At 43.0% G+C, this 22,803-nt stretch overlaps 1 protein-coding gene across 10 annotated transcripts in view; it reads right to left on the bottom strand.

The window, feature by feature from the left end:
• Nucleotides 1-22,803, bottom strand: part of SHANK2 (SH3 and multiple ankyrin repeat domains 2) — an 810,144-nt gene that overhangs the window by 16,316 nt on the left and 771,025 nt on the right. For all 10 annotated transcript variants that reach the window (XM_014517615.2, XM_025197122.1, XM_014517581.2 and 7 more), the window contains 3 exons: nucleotides 11,219-11,349; nucleotides 5,628-5,739; nucleotides 2,282-4,691 (listed from right to left, as the gene is read on the bottom strand). In XM_014517615.2, coding sequence (XP_014373101.1) covers nucleotides 2,282-4,691; nucleotides 5,628-5,739; nucleotides 11,219-11,349 — 2,653 coding nt within the window. The remainder of the gene's footprint in view (nucleotides 1-2,281; nucleotides 4,692-5,627; nucleotides 5,740-11,218; nucleotides 11,350-22,803) is intronic.

Here is a 22,803-nt window from a genome sequence, read left to right as displayed (position 1 = left end):
TCCTGGGTTGTTTTTTTTCACTTACCCTTTCATTCTAAAGCTGTATACGATTCTTATAATATCCTCTATGGTCACCAGTTCAGCAATTTATATCAAACAGACACGAATAGTGCAATTGGTTCCCATTCTCAGAAGCCAGCTCTCAGCAATCATTTGGTATTAATGGAGCCACAGTGCCAAATTCATCATTTCCCTTATGTACCCGAAGAGGGGGAGCCATTTCTAAGCCTGGGGCTACTGGCTACCCAGAAGAATAATTCTAGGAAGATTTATTTGAATAGTACCTTTTTTGCAATTTAGCGCTCTTGCCTTTTTGCATAGAATTTTCAAAAGTAATGCATTTTTTTTACCTAGCAGGGCAGGTCAAGCAATTAATGGTGCTACAGTCAAAGATGTATTTGCAGGTCAGCAGTTCTATCAAAGGCCTAAATTCTATCAAAGGCCAAAACTCTTCATAATACAAAGGGGACACCCTCCCAGCTACAAAATATAGCCCAGTTTTTCACATCTATTTTGGGACAACTATAGTAATCTGATAATGTACATCAGAGATTAACAAAACTAATTTCTGTGCATATTTAGGATTTATGGTTTTATGTCCACATTGCAGCTAAATCTCATTACTTATATTTGCTTTTGTAAAATTTAAATCACGTATACATTTACTTGTGAATTTCTGTACATCCCTATGGCTTAGAGCTAAAATACTCTTGTTCTTTCAGTTTTACCAGCTCATTTATAATTAGAATGAATATGTCCTATATAATAAAACATATGTATACATGTGCAAAGATGCGTACTGTCCTGTGGGATCTCTTTATTTTAATTCTGTAAGGATACCTGTTGGAAACGGATGGACTTGATTACAAAAATAGTGCTGACCTAACAAGTTCCCTGACCCCCTGGAGTTTTTTTGCTTTCCCAAATTGTTCACTAAGTACAGCACAAAAAAACTGAAAATCACAATACCAAACAATTTACAGGAAAATAATATATAGGGACTAGTAAATTACAAGCTTAGGGTTAGTATAAATAATGCAAAGGTTTTCAATAAAAGACCTTCATAAAATCACATTGTAATTTATGTCCCAACACACTCCAAAGATTAAGTATAATGCTGTTAATTGAGTTACCTTCCTGAATCAAATGGCATGCTGGAAGTGTGAAGTAAATCTAAGTGAAACGTGAGTCTTTACCTCCTCAGTTAAGCAACTGAATAAAATTTCAATAATTTAACTGTTAAACACCAACATGTGAACACTGCAATATAAATACCATTTTTAGTGAGAAGCCAAACACCTTCTTAAATATAAACCAAAATAATTCCCATAGAAATAATGGATGGCCTGTGGACATGGTGTTCAGAGGCACTGATTGAGAAAATCCAGTTCTAGGCAACCATTCCCTCTAACTTTGGCTTTGTTCTGTTTACAATAGGCCTCGTTGTGCAATAATCAACAACAGAATGGCACCCAACACTTTAACTGCTGTTTCCATGGAGTAAGCATCATGTATCAACATTCCACTTCGCATGGTTTCCTGCTTTCCTTTCCCAGGCAACATTCAGTTACAACTCTATGAATTTTGCCTCAATTAGGAGTGCAGGATAACATCTTCTTGCTTCTACATTCCTCAATAATGTAGGTTAACATAGAAAGAAACCATTGTAAACAGCCTGTTGGTTCTGTTTCCTGCTTTGGCTGGTGATTGAACCTTCCGTAAGAGGAGCATATGCAAAGTATTTGAGTGTTTAAAGGGGCAGAATTCTAGAAAGTGTCAACTGAGCCTTGTAACTAGGGGAGACAGCCTCCGCGTCCCGTGTATTAGCATTCCCATGTTTCAAAATGGCAGCGGGGGGGCTTGTTCAACACTGCTGCCATTTTGAAGCACAGGGATGCTAATATATGAGATGCTGCAGCGCTTTAATTAGAATGGCTCTTGGAGCCACACCCCTGGAGGACATATAAAAGTGCCCTAGAAGCCTAGAGATATTGATGCAATAGGAAGCTTCATGAAGCGGGCTTTTTCAGTGAAAATAGACACTATTTTATACTGGAACCAGAAAAGTAACAAAAACATGTCCACTACTATATACAATACCTTAGGATGATCTTTAGCATGTTAACAACTAACATGAAAATAGCACTATCATTATCTTACACTGGAAGCCTGCTTATGTAAATTCTCAATAATACACTTTTATTTAGTATTTTAGAAAACAGAATAATTTTATCTTGAAAAACAGCAAAGATTTTATTTTTATCTTTGTAGTTACATTTACCTTGTACTGAGACTTGCAGTTTTTGTTCCAGCTGGTGACTCCAGTCCTTCCCCTGGCTTTGAAGATTTCTCTCTGTTCATTTGTTGTAGTATTGAGTTCAATTCACTAATAACATTAGCCTTTGGGCCTGAGAGAATTGGGCTTTTTACCTCCGTTACATCACCCCATAGTTTGGAGGTCCTTTGTGGTACAACTTTAGCCATATTGGGTTGTGCACTGATTGGAGGTGGGGGTGGGGCAGGTGGAGGAATAACAAAGCTATCAACAGTTTCTTCAATTAGCGCATCTTTGTAAAGTGCATTGGTTTTGTTAATTATGGGCTTCATTTTTGGCTTAGGAGGTACTGGGGGTTTGTCCACCAGAAATGTTTGCCCATCTGCATAGACTGTACAAGTATCCAAGTTCTCGCCTCCTTCAGAGGATAAGGTAGAGATGCTGGACACTGTTGAGATAGTGCTGGTTGTCTCTAAATGATGGTCACTACTACTTCGACTGTCCACCTCCTCAATCCCAGAGTCAGTGATGTTATCAAAGCTTTCAGGGGGTGGCAGAAATGAGGCAGGCAAACAGTTTGAAAGACCCACTTGCTTTTTACTATCTAAGGAATTTGTTGATTGATTGGGGTTAAATGAAGCAGGTGAAGGTGTTCCATTCTGTCTTTGCTTATGTGAGTCCGTTAGAGCAGAACCTGGAGCTGAACGATCATCAGGAATATCAAAACTGTTAGCAAATTCTAAAGGAGGTGGTAATGGCTCAGTAAAAATAAACTCTTCATCAATATCAACAGATGCTAAGGGGGGTGGAGGGATACGAAAAGGCAGAATGACAGGGTCATCAACAGAACTAGCTGCTACAATAGTTTTGCATGGTGATGGAGGTGGCTCAGGTGTAGCAGATACACTTAAGCCACTTTCTGCTTCTTCACTGCCCTCTGGCACTTCAGGTGAAGAACTTTCTGGGTTCACTTCTGCTTCAATTCTCTTTTCTTCATCTTCAGGTGTGTCGTCAGACTTTGCTGTATCTACAGTGTGAACCATTAGCAAACCAGCTGACTTCTGCTGTGAAGTATCCACAATATTTATCAGCATGTTTTTCTTTTCTTCAGGTTTTTTCTCTTTCCCCATGTCCGTTTCATACTTGTTCTCTGTCTCTTGCCTTCTCAATGGGCCACGTGTGTTTTGTCTGGTAACAGTAGCAGTCACAGGAAATGTAGTTTCAATATTGGGTCTCAGTTTTGTATCAATATAAAGTGGCTTGTTAAGGTCTGCTTTACTTGCTTCTCCTTTGCCTGGAATCTGTTGAGTCTGTTCTTTCATGGCCCTGTCCCTGGCAGAGAGAGCAAGCGCTAAAGGCGAGTTTGGATCCAATAGCTTTCCTGTGAGTGGGTGAACATAATTATCTGAACTGGGCACACTGGTGGGCTTAGTTACCACCACATTGTTTTCAGTACCTTTTGGTTTGGATGAAGAATTTACTGTCCTTGCATCAGTCTGATTGCTTGGTTCACTGTTATTAAAAAGATTTTCAGACTCTCTAGGTGTGGGAATGGGAGAGGGTGACATAAGTTGCCTAAAGCTCTCTTCATTACTAAACATACCTTCCTCAGTAAATTTCGACTGCCGCAGACGGGGTGTTGGGGGCGTTAGCCCAACATCCTCATCTCCTAAATCAGTAGAAAGGAAAGCTGGAGAGTTACGTCTAGCTTCTAATCTCTTTTCCCTGTCCCTTACTGCTCCAGCAATGGCTGCTGCAAATGGACTGCTAACATTTAAGTTATCATCAGGTCTGAGCTGTCCAGGCTGCTCTGAAGACTGAGGGTCAATTTCCATGCTGCTTCCTTGGCTGCTTTTTCCACTACTGCTGGTAGACGGTTCTTTCACAATAATGGTTGGAATTGGAATAGAACAGGTTTTCTCTGGACTGTCCTCCACATTAGATTGTTTCACTAGCATTCCCTTTCTCCTTGCTGGTTTGGCTGGCACGTACACTGCTTTGCTTGCTATCTTCCCAACTTCAGAATATGGGTTTTCTGGCATCTGACCCCTCTTGCTCCTAAAATTAGCCTGAGTTGCGGCCTTCCTGCTGTATAAATCCTCAGAGTCTAGAGAATAACGATCTAATTCTCTTCTGTAATACATTCCTTTCTCCCGTATCATGGTTCCCATATTTTCAGGTCTACCTGAAGAAACTTTTGAACCTGAATTCTGATTAAATGCAGGTTTAATTGTTCCATAACTTCTTGATGTTGGAGATTTGGGTGAGTTGTACAAGGAGGGAGAAGGTGGTGGTGGTGAAGGGGGTAGAGACTGTGGGGGAGGAGGGATATCTTCAGAGGTGTCTGGCATTGATAGACTCCTGGTAAATTTCAGCATTGGAGGAGCCAAAAACTGCCGCTCTTCTTCAGTTATTCCTAAAATAAAATAATACAAAATAAAATACAGCAACAAGTTTGAATGTGGTCCTTTACTGAAATTCATCATTATATGTTATTTTCACTAAAGATGCCACAATAAGATCCTACAGCATATTTTGCAAGGCACAAAGCATATCAGAAATAATCAAAAAGGCTGGTTGGCTGTTTACCGCTCATTACAATTCTTTTCTCATTGAATTTCCACAAACCTACAAATAGAAAAAGATGCTACAGGAATAAAATTAAGCTTATTACTGAATTGTAGATGACTGCTTTTGTTTTACATGCCAGCAGGGCAAACATATTTCTTGTCTCAAAGATTTGGTGGTTTTGAAAAGTGGGCAAAAACTGCTCAGAGTAATATTAAAGATGTTGTATTTATGTGAGGTAGCTCCATAGAAGGGCAATTTGGCTAACTAACTTTATACTAGCACAGTTTATGTACACTTTATATAAAAAAAATCTTAAGTAAAGATGATCATTGCTAACAGGAAATGTGTCCAAAATAAGTGAAATCATCACTGAGCGAAAAAGGGCCCAAGATTTGCTCCATTTGACCAGCAAAGTGGTTACTGAAGAACGTATAGCATAATAGGATTTTCATATCAATCATAATGTCTGAATAATTCTTGGATGCAGTTAATTTACCACAATAGGTGTTTTTCAGGTTTTTTCATTCTTTTGTTGGCTCCCTTGTTAAAAACAACTTAACATAGGCAGGGATCAGATTATCATCCCATAGCAACTGCCCTAAAGTCATCAAAGCAAAAGCTGTACCACTTTTAATGTAAATTGATTTTGCTCTTGAACTTTAGATCAAAATTAATAATTTGCTTAAACTGAAGAAAATTGAATCAAAATACTGTACAAAACAACTGAAGTCAATAAATATGTTAAGCACAATTTGAATTAACATGCAAAATGGCATTTTACCTATGGATTTTTGTCTTCTCATTGTACCACGAGGTATACCTAGAAAAGGACCTTGCGGACTCCCAGGTACAGTAGGTGGCATCACAGCAATACCTTGTCTCTCATACATAGACTACAAGACAAAAACAATACAATTATGTGCCAATGGGCTATATTCAAGCTGGAGAGAAGGAGAGAGAGCCCTGACTAAGAAAAATAATTCTTCCATTGACCCCATTAAACCAGGGACGGGCAATTATTTTGGGCGGAGGGCCACTTACTGAGTTTTGGCAAACTGTCATTGGTAGCTCATGGGTAGCCCTGCCCCCTGGTCACCATCTTGTGACTGAAAGTCCCTCCCCCTGTCCCCTGACCTTTGCCACCCAAAGTCCCTCCCCTTGTCCCCAGAAGTACTCCTTTCAGCAAGGGGTTTTGCCATCTTGGAACCAGAAAAAGACCAAATTATATTCTAAAAAACAAACATCTAGAGCATTCATTAATTTGAATTCAAAAAATATTATTGTCCTGATTTGCATGCGTGTGTGTAGTATACACAGAGGTGATTGCACAATAGCTTAATTTTAAGTCTTACTTTTGTATATTGTTGGGGGCTTTGGGTGTGTGGGTGTAGGGTAGGGCTGTGTAAAACAGCTATGTTTTGATTTGGTTTTGGATTCGGTCATTTTGGAGGGACAATGATTCGCTTTGGTGTTTCGGATCACTATTCTGTTTCAATTCGGCCGAATCTGTTTCGGAGTTTTGATGATGTTTTGGTGATTCAGCCATAGGCTATAATGGGGAATCACCAAAATGCCTATAACTTTGTCATTTCTTGCCTGATTCTGATGAAAATTGCAGGGATGGTAGCCCCTTCTGCCAAGTTTCAAGGAGATAGGTGCAGGAATTTTTGGGAAACTGCACCACAAACAGTTCAAAGCAAAACTCATGACATGCGAGTGGGAAGGCAGAGTAGGGTGAAAACTGCAGGGATGGTAGCTCCTACTAGGGCCATGAAGTCTGCCAAGTTTCAAGGAGATAGGTGTAGGGGTTTTTGTGAAACTGCACCTCAAACTGATCAAAGCAAAACTAGTATCACTTGCCGGCAGCAGCAGCGTGCTGTCATCCTGCACACAGATCTGGAGGCCCGCACGGAATGACAGCAGGGATTGGGAGGGACCTCAGGGACAGATCGCAGACACTGGTCAGCTACAGATGTCACTATCAGAGCAGTCCTTCCCTGCCTTTTCCCTCCTCCCTCTTCTCACTTTCTGTTTCCCTGCAGGCCCAGCTCTGAAACTCAACAATTTTCCAAAATTTTTTGGATGGTTTAATTTCATTTTGGACATGTTGGTGGGGTGTGCATGTGGGACTCACCCTATGAACACACACACACACACCCTGCCCCTGCCTGCCTGCACGCACACACACCCCCACCCTGCCCCTGCCTGCCTGCACGCACACACACCCCCACCCTGCCCCTGCCTGCCTGCACGCACACACACCCCCACACAGCCCCTGCCTGCACACACACTGCCCCGCCTACACACACACACCCACACTGCCCCTGCCCACACACACACGCACACACACACTGCCCCTGCCTGCACACACACGCACACACACACACACTGCCCCTGCCTGCGCAAGCGCACACTGCCCCTGCCTGCACATATACGTACACACACGCATGCACACGCACATGGAATGGCAGTGCAAGGCGGGGGGTGGGTTCATGTGTATGGTGGGGTGTGCATGTGGGAATCAGCCTATGAACACACACACACTGCCCCTGCCTGCAAACACACACACACTGCCCCTGCCTGCATACACACCCACACAAATACACACACACACTGCCCCTGCCTGCACACACACACACACACTGCCCCTGCCTGCACGCGCGCACACACACACACGCACACACACACTGCCCCTGCCTGCATACACACCCACACAAATACACACACACACTGCCCCTGCCTGCACGCGCGCACACACACACACGCACACACACACTGCCCCTGCCTGCATACACACCCACACAAATACACACACACACTGCCCCTGCCTGCACGCGCGCACACACACACACGCACACACACACTGCCCCTGCCTGCATACACACCCACACAAATACACACACACACTGCCCCTGCCTGCACGCGCGCACACACACACACGCACACACACACTGCCCCTGCCTGCATACACACCCACACAAATACACACACACACTGCCCCTGCCTGCACGCGCGCACACACACACACGCACACACACACTGCCCCTGCCTGCATACACACCCACACAAATACACACACACACTGCCCCTGCCTGCACGCGCGCACACACACACACGCACACACACACTGCCCCTGCCTGCATACACACCCACACAAATACACACACACACTGCCCCTGCCTGCACGCGCGCACACACACACACGCACACACACACTGCCCCTGCCTGCATACACACCCACACAAATACACACACACACTGCCCCTGCCTGCACGCGCGCACACACACACACGCACACACACACTGCCCCTGCCTGCATACACACCCACACAAATACACACACACACTGCCCCTGCCTGCACGCGCGCACACACACACACGCACACACACACTGCCCCTGCCTGCATACACACCCACACAAATACACACACACACTGCCCCTGCCTGCACGCGCGCACACACACACACGCACACACACACTGCCCCTGCCTGCATACACACCCACACAAATACACACACACACTGCCCCTGCCTGCACGCGCGCACACACACACACGCACACACACACTGCCCCTGCCTGCATACACACCCACACAAATACACACACACACTGCCCCTGCCTGCACGCGCGCACACACACACACGCACACACACACTGCCCCTGCCTGCATACACACCCACACAAATACACACACACACTGCCCCTGCCTGCACGCGCGCACACACACACACGCACACACACACTGCCCCTGCCTGCATACACACCCACACAAATACACACACACACTGCCCCTGCCTGCACGCGCGCACACACACACACGCACACACACACTGCCCCTGCCTGCATACACACCCACACAAATACACACACACACTGCCCCTGCCTGCACGCGCGCACACACACACACGCACACACACACTGCCCCTGCCTGCATACACACCCACACAAATACACACACACACTGCCCCTGCCTGCACGCGCGCACACACACACACGCACACACACACTGCCCCTGCCTGCATACACACCCACACAAATACACACACACACTGCCCCTGCCTGCACGCGCGCACACACACACACGCACACACACACTGCCCCTGCCTGCATACACACCCACACAAATACACACACACACTGCCCCTGCCTGCACGCGCGCACACACACACACGCACACACACACTGCCCCTGCCTGCGCGTGCGCGCGCGCACACAGACACACACACACACACACACATAGACACTGCCCCTGTGCGCATACACACACACACTGTCCCTGTGTGTGCGCACACGCACACACACACACGCGCACGCACCCGCAGCATGGCCCCGTGATCCCCGGTGTGGTGATGCAGCTGGGAGCCAGGTGGTGCTGGAGCAGGGCAGGGGCGGAGCAGGGCAGGGGCACGAAGAGAATGAACTGGCTGGGGGCAGGGCAGAGCTGAGCTACTCAATTCTGCTGAGGGCTCCCCCTGGGTCCTACTGCCCCTGTCTCTTGTCAGCTTTGAGAGGCAGCCAGGAGCAAATAAATATTATTTTACTAATCTTTTTAGGGAGCCTGCAGGCCAGATAGAATGGCCTGCCTTAGCGGGCTGGAACTGGTCCACAGGCCATATTTTTCCTGCCCCTGTCTTAAACTATTTTGTTATTCATCTTAAATTGTCACTGGTCAAATTAAACACAATGTACTTGGTATACATAATCTTAGGAAACTGAAAATAGCTTTGCTTAAAATTATGGTATCTAAAACAAGAAAAATAACCAAAGTTCCTAGCACATTTTACAAGCAATTGTTTTTCTGCTTAATTCTTTCCCCAAACCACTGCCACATTCTGCACAGCTATTCAAATCATGTCAAACCAGAATCTGGTTTCAATGAACTGTTGAACTGCTGAGAGGATGGGACCCAGTAGGGCAGGAGGCTCGGGCCAGTGGGGGACATCAGGGAGTTAAGCAGAGAGCAAGCACATGAAGGGGAGGACCTGCTGGCCACTGCAGGTGTCCCCAGCTGACCGGGGGGTGAGGAGAAGCCAGGAGCCTCTGCAGCTAGGGGATGCAGGGATTAGCTGTGTAGGGAGCTGAGACTGGCTGAGGACAGCGGTGACAGTGCACAGGTTGCGCCTTTCAGCACCTACTCCCTGCCCACCTGCAACCTCCCCTGCACGTCCCCGCCACACCTGGGAACAGGCACTGGAAGGAGGACCCATCATGCTACCGCTGCTGTCCTGGCTAAGCCCAGCACCCCACAAAGCTGCTCCCTGCAACCCACACCTGGAGTGGGCCTCTCCCTGTGCCTGTAGCAGCCAAAAATAACGACAACAGTGTGGGGCAGGTCCCTCCTTCCAGCAGCGAGAAAGGAGGGGAGTGGCAGGAAGAGGAAACCAGCCTGCTGCCACTGATGTTTCATGCCAAGCCTGGCACCCTGCAGCTGGAGGGGAGCAGGAGTGGCTCTGGGGCTTCCTCTGTGCCTGGGTCACTTGGGGACAATGGCTGCAGTAGGTTGCATTGCTGCACCCCCTAGATCTGACCTTGTTAAAGTCTCAATCTACTGCTCTAACCCCTAGAAGAGGAGTGTTGAAAGAATAGCCCCGGGGCTTCCAGAGGAGCCAGGAATTTGTGGATAGGGCAAATGGAGGCACAATCTGCCATCAAAATCCAGGGCAGAGAGTCCTATTTGGGATGTGTTGGTAGCAGGGGTTGGGCAATGGCTGCATTAACCACTGCTTGCTTTGCTACAAGAAAACCCATGGTCCCAATCTGGCACCAGACTCCTTTGCCTGAGACCATCCCTCCTCTCTGTTTATTTCCTACCTCATAAAACAGTACTGATGTATTCCAGAAAGCTTTGACATTTCCCTATGATCAAGAAGTGCAAAGCCTCTGAATGAAGAGTGATGTTACTTTAGACAGGTAGGCAGTGGAAAACAAATGTAGCAGAAGATGAGGAAAAACATTTTCTCTTATTTATAAGTTTTATGGGGGAAACCAACTCAAATCTAAAGGACATTCCCCCTCTCCAGTCACTGCCTCTAGTTTTTAAAGATTTAAAATTTCAAATCTATTTAGCTTTTAGTGCCTGAATGCTGCTTCCTCCCTTACCTATTATCCCTTTATCTTGTTAAAACAAAATTAAATCAATATTTCTGGGAATAATTAAACCTCAGAGTGGGAGAGACCTTCAGACTGGTTTTATTGTCAACTATTACTAGGTTTCGTAGAGTGGAAAAGGAGAAAACTTCTTGTTGGTGAACAATTTTGCAACTATTCCTTTATTAGTACATAAAAATGCTGTTCTTTTTCAATGGTACCAGCTAGCAACATCATAACCAAAAGCATAAACCAAAAACAAATACTTGCTAGCCACCACTCACATTCATATCAGTAACGGAGGGAAAGCATCTACTGGAAGGCCGCTGTTTAATAGTTGCCACCCTTGAGTCCACAGTTGCATTGTCTGCAATTCTTGATGGCTTGGAAACTGGTACTATTTCATCCACTTTATCTGTAACATAAAAGTGTTCACTAAAATAAATATAATTTGTCCCAATACTGAAAATTTAAGTATCGCAAGGTCAAAGGAAGAGATTTACTTTTCAAAAAAAAAAAAAAAAAAAATGCAAAGAAAAAGGGTTTTTTTTTGGCATTTTAACAAGGCAATGCTTGAGCATCATAAGTCGTGCAAGCCGAGCACTTTATATTGCTGCTACATAGCATGCATGCTTTAATTTTAAGCCTGCATGCATTTAATGTTTACTTAGTGTGACTCGAAAAACAATCCTCTTCTTCAAACCTTCAATATGTGAAGGGAGAATATCTATATAGAAACGGAAAGAAGACCTTTAGAAATAATGAACCCGTAGAGCACTGTTTCACATAGTGATAAGCAGACAGTACTAAGCCACCAGAATTTCAGTGTTATTTTAACAATAACAAATACTTCAAGAGTGCTCTTTCTACTTATTCTTCTCCAGTAATTACTTTCTAATCTATTTATGATCTCAGACTATTAGATAAAGGCATTTAGCATTATTGAAAACTGGACCACGTCTTTATAAAATTAAACTGTTAAATATGATTTTTAAATGTTTACCATCTGGGGCAAAAGTTATATTGAGCTGTGGCCAGAAACTGGCAAGATAGATTAAAAACTCAAATCTGAACTGAAGCTTGGTTGTTGGGAATTAGGTTTCTGGTCTACCCTCTATAGTTTTGACAGGTTTCTGGTGGTGATGCTTCCATCAAGATCCCTCAAAGTTCATGAGATTTTGGATCCCAAGGTTTGATTCAGACCATCTCCAATTGTGACCACAAACAAAATGAGCAGTCATTAAATGCTGTTATAGTTTAAAAAGTTACTGAACATTTAACACTTTTATACTACATTCACTCTAATTTTTTCAAAGCACTACACAATCAACTAATTAAAATCTTCAACTCTCTTATCACTACTCCACTTTTTACAGATTGGAACACTCAGGCACGGTAATTCAGTGACCTGCCCAAGGCTACAGAGTAATTCAGTCTCTGAACTAGAACTAGAAGCTAAACTAGTAGCTAAGAGTTTTTCTCATCCCATCTTAATTGCATTATTTGTCCCTATGAAAGCATAGACTGCAATGGCACCACATGTACTATCCTAAATTTTGCAGTCATGTTAAGCTAGGCTGGGTTTTAGTTTTAATTCCTCTAAAACAACAGGATGCCAGTCACCCAGGCTATGTGCATTTATGAAAGTAATGTACAATTTGATGCAGTTCCTTAGCCTACTAACTCCTCTAATGCTACGCTTTCACAAACTCAAGTCTTACAAAAATTAATAAGTAAAGGCTTACTTTTCAGGAATTAAGTATAGGATGCCTGTTTCTCAAATATCTGATCATTTGTTTTATGGAGAAAGGAAAGTCTGGTCATTAGGTTATCACTGACTTAAGAACTGCTGTCCAGTGGTCTAGAAGTTTCACCACCATGCAAAGTATTGGATGTGGGTATTTGAGCTTGATCCCTCACTGAAAAACAGCGCACACTGGGCCTGGGAAGTGTGGATATGGATGGAAAGTGGGTAGAAGGAAAATAATTTTGGCTTTTTCTAAGCAGTAGCTCTATGTTTCCTGTATTGCAGGAATAGCATTTTAAAACAGGGGGAGCAGGGGGAACTATATTCAATCTTCTCTGTTTGAGAAAATTGTTGCACTGAGAGTAAAGATTCTTGGATCCCTGGATGACAGGCAGAGGGGTCATCAAAAGAAAGGTTTATTTGATCAGTAAGTTAGTTCATTAGGAAAAGTGTTACTGTCCGATTTCAACTAGAGTTAGTGTTAATTTTTGTTTGTCTGGTTTATTTGTGTATATGATGGATCTTCCCAGGGGAAGAGAGGAAAAAAAAAGTCACATCCCGAAAACCTTTACAAATATACAGAAATAGGAAAAAAAAATTGTTTTTAAAAGCATTTCATAACATTTTAGCAGTAATACAAATGCTGCACTTTTCAGAAATATATAATTGCCACCTTCTGATGGATAAAAGGCATCAGAAAGTCAAGGATTTATCCTTGAACATTAGAGCTATATCAAAGATATGGCTAGACTGCAAATTCAAACTCAGGGGTGTCTGAAAAAAATCAAGGCTGCAAAGACTTTGTATTACATCTCTTTAGCCCTTACGATCACCCCAGAAGACCAAACGTATTGGTCTGTGGGTTCCAGAGAATAGGGTGTTTGGGGAATTGAACCACTAGTCACTCAGAATCTATAAGTAAGAAATATAAATATGCCATATAAAATCTCATCCCCTTTATTTTGAACAGACACATATAACCATACACCTCTTCAGACAACAACAAAAAACTACAGGGAAAGAATGATGAGGCTATGACAGACACTTGAAAAGCATGAAAGTATTTGTTCAGGGAATGAAACATACATACCCTCCAACTGTACTGATTTTTTTTTTTTTTTTAAGACAGTACTAAAAATCAGATTCCAGTACTGAATCTGACCAAAATATCAGTTGGTACAGATTTTTCTTTTTTAAACAAAGTCTTATAATACTACCACATCAACTTGTTGGAAACTTTCTTTGCGATTTTATAGCTTCTTTAATGTTGTCAGGTCCTCAGTCTTTCTCGCCCTATAGCTGCTCTCATTCAAACAATGCTTTGTTCCTTTACAAGTCTAGCTGAGAACTGCTGAAGCAGGTTGGAGATGGGAGTGGGAAAATGAATACTTCGTGATTAAGCTGTTTTGCAAGAAACCTTTTAGGGGTTACTTCTATCTATCAGATAGTAGTTCTAATAGCTGAACTGCTAATGCTGCCCAGTTTGTTCTTTTGCACTCCTGCCTTAGATTTGAGAACAAAGGGAGAAAACTAGGATGGTGTCTTAAAATAACAAATTCTTTGAAACTTCTAAAGCACCTCGTCTGTGTGTGTGTGTGGCGGGGGTGAGGTGGGGAGGAGTAAGATTAATCCCAAATGGCAACAGCTACATGGCGGGTCCTCTAGAATACACACAAAAAAAATCTTAATATAAGGCCCAGATCCACCATACTTTTAAACTGACAGCACTATGTGAATTAATACATTTTCTTTATACTACTATGTACATGCTAGCTAGGTGAAGAAAGGTAACTGGCCTTTGGTAGGAATGTAGTGCCACTTCAAACTCATCCAAAAGAAATAAACAGTAGATAATGTAGGGATACATTTTCACTTGCCTATACCCTTAAACTAGTTGTTCATACCTACAGTAGCAACACGCAAAGCATATCTGCATGAGAAAAATATTTTCAGAAGATGGACACACTAGAACCTCCCTTGTGTCAGGCCTGCTAATGAACTTCTCCCCTCAACATTTTCATGGTCTTACATATTTTTTCAATATTTATTTTTGCACCAGTGAGAAGGGGACTTACATGTTTGTACCAAAAATCAATTTATAAGGATACCTATATACACAATTTTAACAAGAGCAAACTCAAAAAGTCATACATTGGGAACAAACAGAATATAAGTGGAAACATTTACACCTGGCAAGAGGTGTGTGTTGGTGGCATGGCCAAAGAAATGCACTCAAAATTGAACATTAAAAGGAGTGCATTTAGATGCAGTTAGTTATGGGGAAAATATTTTAAACTAGAAGATGTACCTGCTAACTGCCTACACCAGAGGTCAGCCCACACTAGCTGTGTTTCATCATTAAACCAGTCATTTAGCAAAATGTCGCCACAAGCAGACACGCACACTTAAAAGAGCAGTTTGTGGCTGGTTTGCACACTGGCGAAGTGCTTCTTGCTTACATTTTGACCAACTTCAGTCACCGGGAGTGAGAAAGGGAAGAGAAGGCCTTTGGCTCCCTGGACAGAGCACAGCCTGAATGTATCTGCAGAAGAGGACTTTTAGGGCTAAGATTGACTTTCAGTATTTGTCAGAGGAGAAATTCAATACAGGTTTGCCATACAAACTCTTCCAAACCATTTCATGTAAAGTTACAAAAGGATGTAGGGAATCAAACACAGGAGCCATGCTACACCTGTGATAATTACAGTCACCACTGGTCACGGGGCTTTTGGTAATAGGATCCTTTCTGAGAACCATCAGGGATATCACATGTATAAGCCAGTCTGATGCCTCTGCATGCATATAGCAATTTGAGTGCCACTATATTAAATTCCCCCGAGAGAGGCAGCACCAACAGTCATAAAAGAATTTTATCGCAAAGTGTATTTTCCATGTGCCCTGCAGGCTACCAATTGAAAACCAACATAATGCTCAGGGCACCTGCCCCTCAGGAAATTAGATGGTCAAAAGGAACAGGAAAGAGTTCTGATTTTATCAATGTGAAGGTCATCTCTGATGCAAAGCTCTTTATCACAGACATAGTAGCACAGTGCCCAACAGCATGTCATAACGCTTACATTCTCAGGTGGTTTGGCTGCTAGGTCAACACTGGGATTTTTAAAAAAAATAATTAGTATCTGTGATATTATTGGGGACATTCTTCCCCTGCATAATATATTTCTTGCTGAAGATGGTCCTTTATTCCATAAAGATATTGGCTAAGATTCCTGATCCAAATCTCCAGACTCTCTCAGAGGAAAAATTATAATGCTGCCCACCAAGCCACCAGATCCATCATAAAAAGAAACTTTGAAAATGAGAGTCAGGCGCCTAGATAGATCTGGTGGGACATTACTGTACAGGCCCCCAAAGTTATGATATAATCCTGGCAACATTGCTTATTAACATAGCCAAGACACGTGGATTAGCTCCACCTGAGGGTCTAGAGATCGATTTCATCAGACCCACAGAGGATAAGAATGATCATGATCCATTACAGGCTAACCCCAACACCTCAGGCCGGCATGCCAGAAACACCAGGCAAAGACTGATAGAACACAATTTCTGAGGCGAATATTGCCAAGACCTGCATACTTACCACCAAGTCCAGAATGCTTGCTCAGAGGGAATAGGGATAATGGAGAAAGAAAACTCAAAAAACAGCTGCCTCAAGAAATGACTTGTATTTGTAAGAAAAGCAATGAATGCCTGGCACAGAGTAAAAAAATGCTCTTATGAGGCTAAAGTGAAAGAACAGAGGCAAATGTTCTTCAAATACCAGCAGCACACATTGTTAACAATGCAAGTATAAACTACAAAATGTTAGACTAATCTAGTCAGCCAGAATACAATGTTAGCCAATGTAGAAATGGTTGAACTCTGCCACTCATGGCCTTATGGCTAAGAATTAAAAGGACAGGCACATAAAAAAACCCCTAAAAATCCTATCACTAGTGTGATTATTTTTTCTTCCCTCCCCCTTTTGCCTGGCGTGTGGGCATGGGCAATGAGGCTCTCTCTGTTATGGCTCTCTGCATCCGGCCACTGCGACAGGGCATGGTGGCCTGCGGTGGTTCTCGAGAGTCACTTGTCCCTTCATCCCCTGGTAAGTATACAGTGGAGGCTGCCACTGCATCCTCACCAGTCCATGTTGACGCACAGGTTAACTCAACATGGGGGGTGGCTCTTTGGGAGATACGTGTTTCAAGGACCTGTGTCCTTGGCTGTTTGAGGAAAGCTAAGATCTCAGACAGGTAGTTATGGATGGCTCTTGTGGATGTAGCCACAATGCCTAGCTGCAGCTCCATGCGGCCCATGGACTGTGACATGAGACCCATGGACTGTGCATGCTCCCTCTTGATATTTTCCAGCAGCTGCACAATCCTGCTGTTGGTTTCCATCAACAGCTTCTCCCCCTCTGTTAGCTGGGGCTGCCCTCTCCAACCCTGATCCCTAGTGACTGGCTGCACACCATGGCTCTCTTCATTCATTTCATTATTCCCCTCCTCCTCAGGAGAGTCACTTTCAAACTGAGGAGTCCTACTGAGAGATTGATCCCCAGGAGACTGTATGTCCATGGTACACTCTGGAGTCCGCTCTGGTGTCTGAAATCCCTCAAAATCTTCCCCAATGTTGCTGTGTGTTTCAGATGATGACAATGGCCACTGCCAACTCTCTGTGGTTCTGGCTGGTGAATCTTCATCAGAAGCAGGCACCGAGGATTCCTGTTCTTCTCCAGGCGTGGATGGTGAACTCCCTCTCTGACGTCTGGATTGTCCCGAGGATCCAGGAACCTCCCCATCTTGTTCCCCAGTGACATCTGGCAATCAAATAGAGGAGCAACAACCACTGTATCTGAGGCCACGAGGATGGAGGAATCTACATGCATGGACAACACATAGAAAGAAGCCAGTTGGGAAACCAGAGTGTATGTGTTTGGGCAAACAGAAAGGTAGACTAAATTTTAGTGGCTGAATTGGGCATGTGGCAGTTGAAGCAACTAACCACTTTATATAAAAATACACACTGTCCTGTACCCATAACACACACAACTGTGCTGGATCCCAAGGCATGACTACCAATTCACCTCATTGTGACTGTGACAGGAAATGTCAGTGAACCTATCAAAAAGCTCACCTATGAATTGTAGTGGTGTCAGTCAGAAATCCCTGGGATGAGCTCAGGGTCAATTGTCCAAATTGAGCCTCCTGTGGTGTCAGAGGTGCTCCACCACTGGCCTGTGTAGTAGCCCTTTGTTGTTCTGAAGCACTGCTGGCTATCTTCTCTTTTGTCCGACGTTTCATGTCACGCCACCCACCTCCCCAAGCACTGGTGCAGAGCGAATGTAGTTGCTACAAGCATTTATCCTGTGAGCAATGCCCTCCCCAATCTTTTCTGCATGAGGTGCAGCTTGTAGGCGTCTCCAAATGGTAGGTTATGATGTTTGAGGACATTGCTCAACAGGATGTCCTTTCCTTTTGGAAAAAAAATTCACTTTGCTCTCCCCTGGCTGTCTTTTCCCTTGCCTGAGGACATTTGGTAGAAATGTGGGAGTAAGTGCTTCTCTGTGCACAATTTAGTGTGCAAGGAGACATGGTTACATATGCTAATGAGGAGGATATTACACATGGATTTATTCCGAATCCTCCCCTATATAAAAATATACCCCAGCAGCTGAAAATGACTAGACTTTGTGCTCACATCAATGACATCTCATACTAGAGCATGATCTGTTCAGCACCATTTCTGATGACATATACTGAAGGCATAACTCTCACTCCTTCCCATTCTTGAAACAAACAAGAAATGAGTCCACCTTTCATTTGGAGGAACAATTTGGTCATCAGAAATTAATCTGTGAGGCCAGGTACAGACATTATACCTTTACTGGTATAAGTGATCTGAAACCAGTCTATACCCGTAACAGAACAGAAGTTCGGCATACAAAACCAGTCTATACCCATAACAGAACAGAAGTTTGGCACACGGACTTGATTTAAAAATGGCAGAACCTGTCTAACATTTGCTCTGCCCGCCTCCCCCCACCAAAGGGCGAATGTGTGTTCTGTTTGCTACCGATCTAAACTACGCCGCTTACAGAAAACCGCGTAACTTAGATGGATTCTGCCTTGGGCTTTTTGAATGTCTGTACCTAGCCTAACTGTCCAGGTGAAGACTGCAATTTTGTAGGCTGAAGGAGCCTGTTTTTCTAACTCTCAGGCAAGGGATATGTGGGAGCAGCACTATACTCAGAAAGACCAGTATCTAAGTGACAACATGTGTTGATCATCACTGACTAACTGGCATACTGTGTTTTTGGTGCTAGGATGTTTGGAATGCTGGGTCTATGTCATATATACTTTCTGGTATTGGAATCAGAATATTTTTAATGGAGTCCTTCTACTCTTTGATATAACACTAGATGCTGCTCTTAGGAACTTCATTTCAAGTTGTACATTTATATCTGAAGGGTGCTTTTGAGGTAATAAGCTGAGGGTTTTTGGTTTTTTTTAAAAAGAATCAGGCATTTTGGGATAATTTAATATTTTTGTTCTTAGTTTTGAAGCCCTCTGACAGACCCAAGGGCCCCTCTTTTACACATAACTCTATCTCTAATATTATATCTATCTAAAGGGATTCAATGTAGTTAATGATTTAATATAATTATGATTTAATTTGATTATTTTTATGCTGAGAGCATGGATACTATTTGTGCATTTAATAATGTCATTATTTTAAAGTATTCACATTCAAAGTATTCACATTCTGTCTGCATTTGATCGGACTGTCCAGTTGCATGTTTTATGGAAAGTGAGGATGAGATTGTATTTGTAAAAAGGCATGAGCTCCTGATGGAAATGAATTTTAGGGACAAATTGTCATGCAATCATTGGCTCTTCCACTGCAGGAAATTTTGAAAGGGACTTTCTGATATCATCCCACTGTCATACCTGATACCTCTTCAATTCTATTCTCCTTTCCTCCTACCCCAACCCAACTTAGACAGCCATAGCTGTGACCTTTGTAACAAATATCCCTTAGCATCTACAATGTAGAACCATTATATTAATTCTTAACAATTATTTGTTTGAGTACACATGAAAAAAAAGAACAACAACAAAAAAAAAAATAAAATAACCAGGGGAGCTATTTTTACCACACAGCAAACGCACATTCCAGTTAATTTTTTATGGAATCAGAGAAAGATAAGGGATTATATGTTCTGGTTTTGTCACTGGTATACAAAATATCTTGGTCATGCTTTCAACATGTCAAAGTTCCTGACAAGCATTCTGAACATATCCCACCTAACAATGGTACTGGTCAAATAAAAAGAAAAGAAACACAAAAAGGCAAAACTGAAAAAAACCCAACAAACCATACTAGTTTGTGAATAACACTGAGTTTAGTTGGTTATGATTCATGGGGTCATATTATTTTTGTTATTCATGCATACTTGTGCACCTGCCAGAGGCCGATATTGTGGAAAAGCTATTCAAATTTTAGCATGAATGTTTATTTCTTAAAACAAAAACTATAAAACTGTACTAGGCATCATTCTCATAATTAAAATATTTCCAGTCTCCCAATCAGGGAGCTCAAACAATAGCATCTGGCATAGGTGACCAATTACACAAATGACAAAATATGCTAAAGCAAACACTTTGTAAACAACCTATGGGCAGAAAGTTATTTGTGGAAACTACTGTCGAATACTTATGAATAATGAATACGTTCACAGATATTTGGAATAGGTTTTCTTAACTAGATGTTAATGAAAAATGGGATTACTCACAACTAATGCGAGTTATGACCAACTCTAGTAACAAAGAGTTCAACCAACTCCAGTAACTATGTTTACATAAGCTTTATTAAATATTGGTATGGGGCATGGGAAAACAAGGCCACATTACAGGCATGGCCTTCACAAGCTTTCATTTGTTGCAGAACAATCATGGGAACTTTGCCTCAGGGTCAAAGGCTGACACCACAGTGTTGAATTTATCAATCTATGCCCAAGAAATCCTTTCTTGGGTGACCAAAGGTCACTCCTGGTAACGTCGGACTGGAATTTAAAATGATAGCACCAGCTGCTCTGTTGATGTTGTAGAGGAGGCGTGGCAATGGAAAATTTAGTTTGCCTGGATATTGTACTGCTCACCCAGAAGACTAGATTGCTCACTTCGCTGATGCCTGGTGACAGCAGAACTAAAGCCAAGTTAACTTATAGCTGGACTCTCTTGACCCCCACCTCCTTGGCAATGGGCTGGCTCCACTGAAGTAGTAGTAAATGTGCCAGGTTACTGATGCAAGTTGGTAGAGGTTTCATAAACCCAACAGTATTCATTAATACATTAATAGATTTTTAATTGGCTTAAACAACATTTCTCTCTTTTTAAGCCAAGCTATAAGATACAGTGGGTACTAGTACCATCCTGTAACTTCCTTTGGTGGAAAAAAATGGAAAAGGGAAGAACTATCCAGGCTCCCTCTGACCTCACCAGTATTTTCCATCCGGAACCTGTGCCCATGTCAGCTAGTTTGCTCACAGTGGTATTGAAAACTGCATAAACTAAGAGTTAACATACTTCTCTCATAAGGGTATTTCATTTCTTGGCTGCATATGTAACCCTTAGGATGTTAAGCAGCAATCTTTCATGGTCTCCTGAGTTGTGGACTCATTCCTTGTACCCAACCCTACAAAATAATTTTAACTACAGTTTGTAAGGGAGAGAGAAAGAAGTGTGCAGGTGAGAAGTGGCAGAGGTACCGAGGGCCTGAGTCCAGGGCCCACTGTACATGCTTGATCACATATGCTGAAGCTATATCTATAGGTATATAGACAGATATGTATATATGGATATAGATAGATATATATAAACCTACATCGAATGGCACTTTGTTTCCCCTTATTGATTATATTTTGTCAACAGATCCATGGTGTCTTTAAGGTGGCCTGCGTGACAATGTTAAGAGTCCCTTCTACCCCTCTCCCTGATACAGCCAGATAAGTCTTCTGTTTCAGGGGCAGAGGTCAAGACTGGCAAATTATACATCTGTGCCTACTGTGCTGACACATTCATGTGAATGTTGCATCTAATCAGTTTTTTTCTGAAGTGGCTGATTAATGTTGTAACTTCCTTTGGTAGCCAAGTGACAGGTTTGTTATTTCTTTTATGCCTACACCAGTTTGCCTATTCCCAGCCCTTTATGCAGCAAGCTGTGGGCAGGCCATCTGTTAAATGATGCCAGAAGTCAGAGCTACATCAGCCCTCAACTGGATGGGTAAGCTCATGGATCTGGAATACTGCTACCTGGGGCTGGCTCACTGCACCATGAAACACAACATCGTACTTGCATGGTGAAAGTCCTTCAGGTTTGTTAGTAACCACGTTTTAGGATGCTGAAAATGATTTAGTATGCTTTCTGGGTTGTACTCCACAGAGAACTGTAAGGCCTACTCAGCTGTAGGGACAGAGGACCCAGATAGAGGCCAAGAATAGAGGCTCTGGGTAGTAGACAGACTTTACGGACATCAGAGGTATTTATTTAACTTTTGTTCGTTGGAGAACACTTGAGACTTATTGCCTGCATTGTGCCTTACCTGCCACTTCCACTGGCAGTTGATCCCTCCCCTGAGATGTGCTGCTCTTTAAGAATCCCTCCTTTTGAAATCCCACAATTTCTTTTCAACTCTGCTACTGGATCGTTGCCTTTTCCATTATCTTTCTTTCCAGCTTTCCCCACAAGTGGAGCTGAACTTCTTCCCGCTGACAAGTAGGTAGAGATGATGCTTAGGCACAACATGTGTGGCCAGGAGCTCAACTATAACTGACAGCTGGGGAGCTTCCTGGGGCCTGCCATTGCTGCTCTGGACCTAGGCTTTTGCCTGTATCTGCATCATGACTTCTGTGGCAGGTGCATTTTTCAAACTGCTTAGGTACCAAGGTGATAGATGCCTTGTAAATACCTAAGATAGATACAGAGAGAAACTGCACCAGGCACAATCAGTTACACAAAACTTAGCGCAGTGCCAATTGCACCTATGTGCTGTAGTTTTACAAACCTTTTCTAGAATCTGCAATTAATCACATAGTCAAACATCTGGTGTATAAACTGTTT

This window comes from Alligator sinensis, unplaced genomic scaffold (genome assembly GCF_000455745.1).
Source record: "Alligator sinensis unplaced genomic scaffold, ASM45574v1 scaffold442_1, whole genome shotgun sequence".
Classification (NCBI taxonomy): domain Eukaryota; kingdom Metazoa; phylum Chordata; order Crocodylia; family Alligatoridae; genus Alligator; species Alligator sinensis.
The sequence above is the reverse complement of the archived record's forward strand: the minus strand, read 5'-3'. Positions and strand labels throughout refer to the sequence as shown.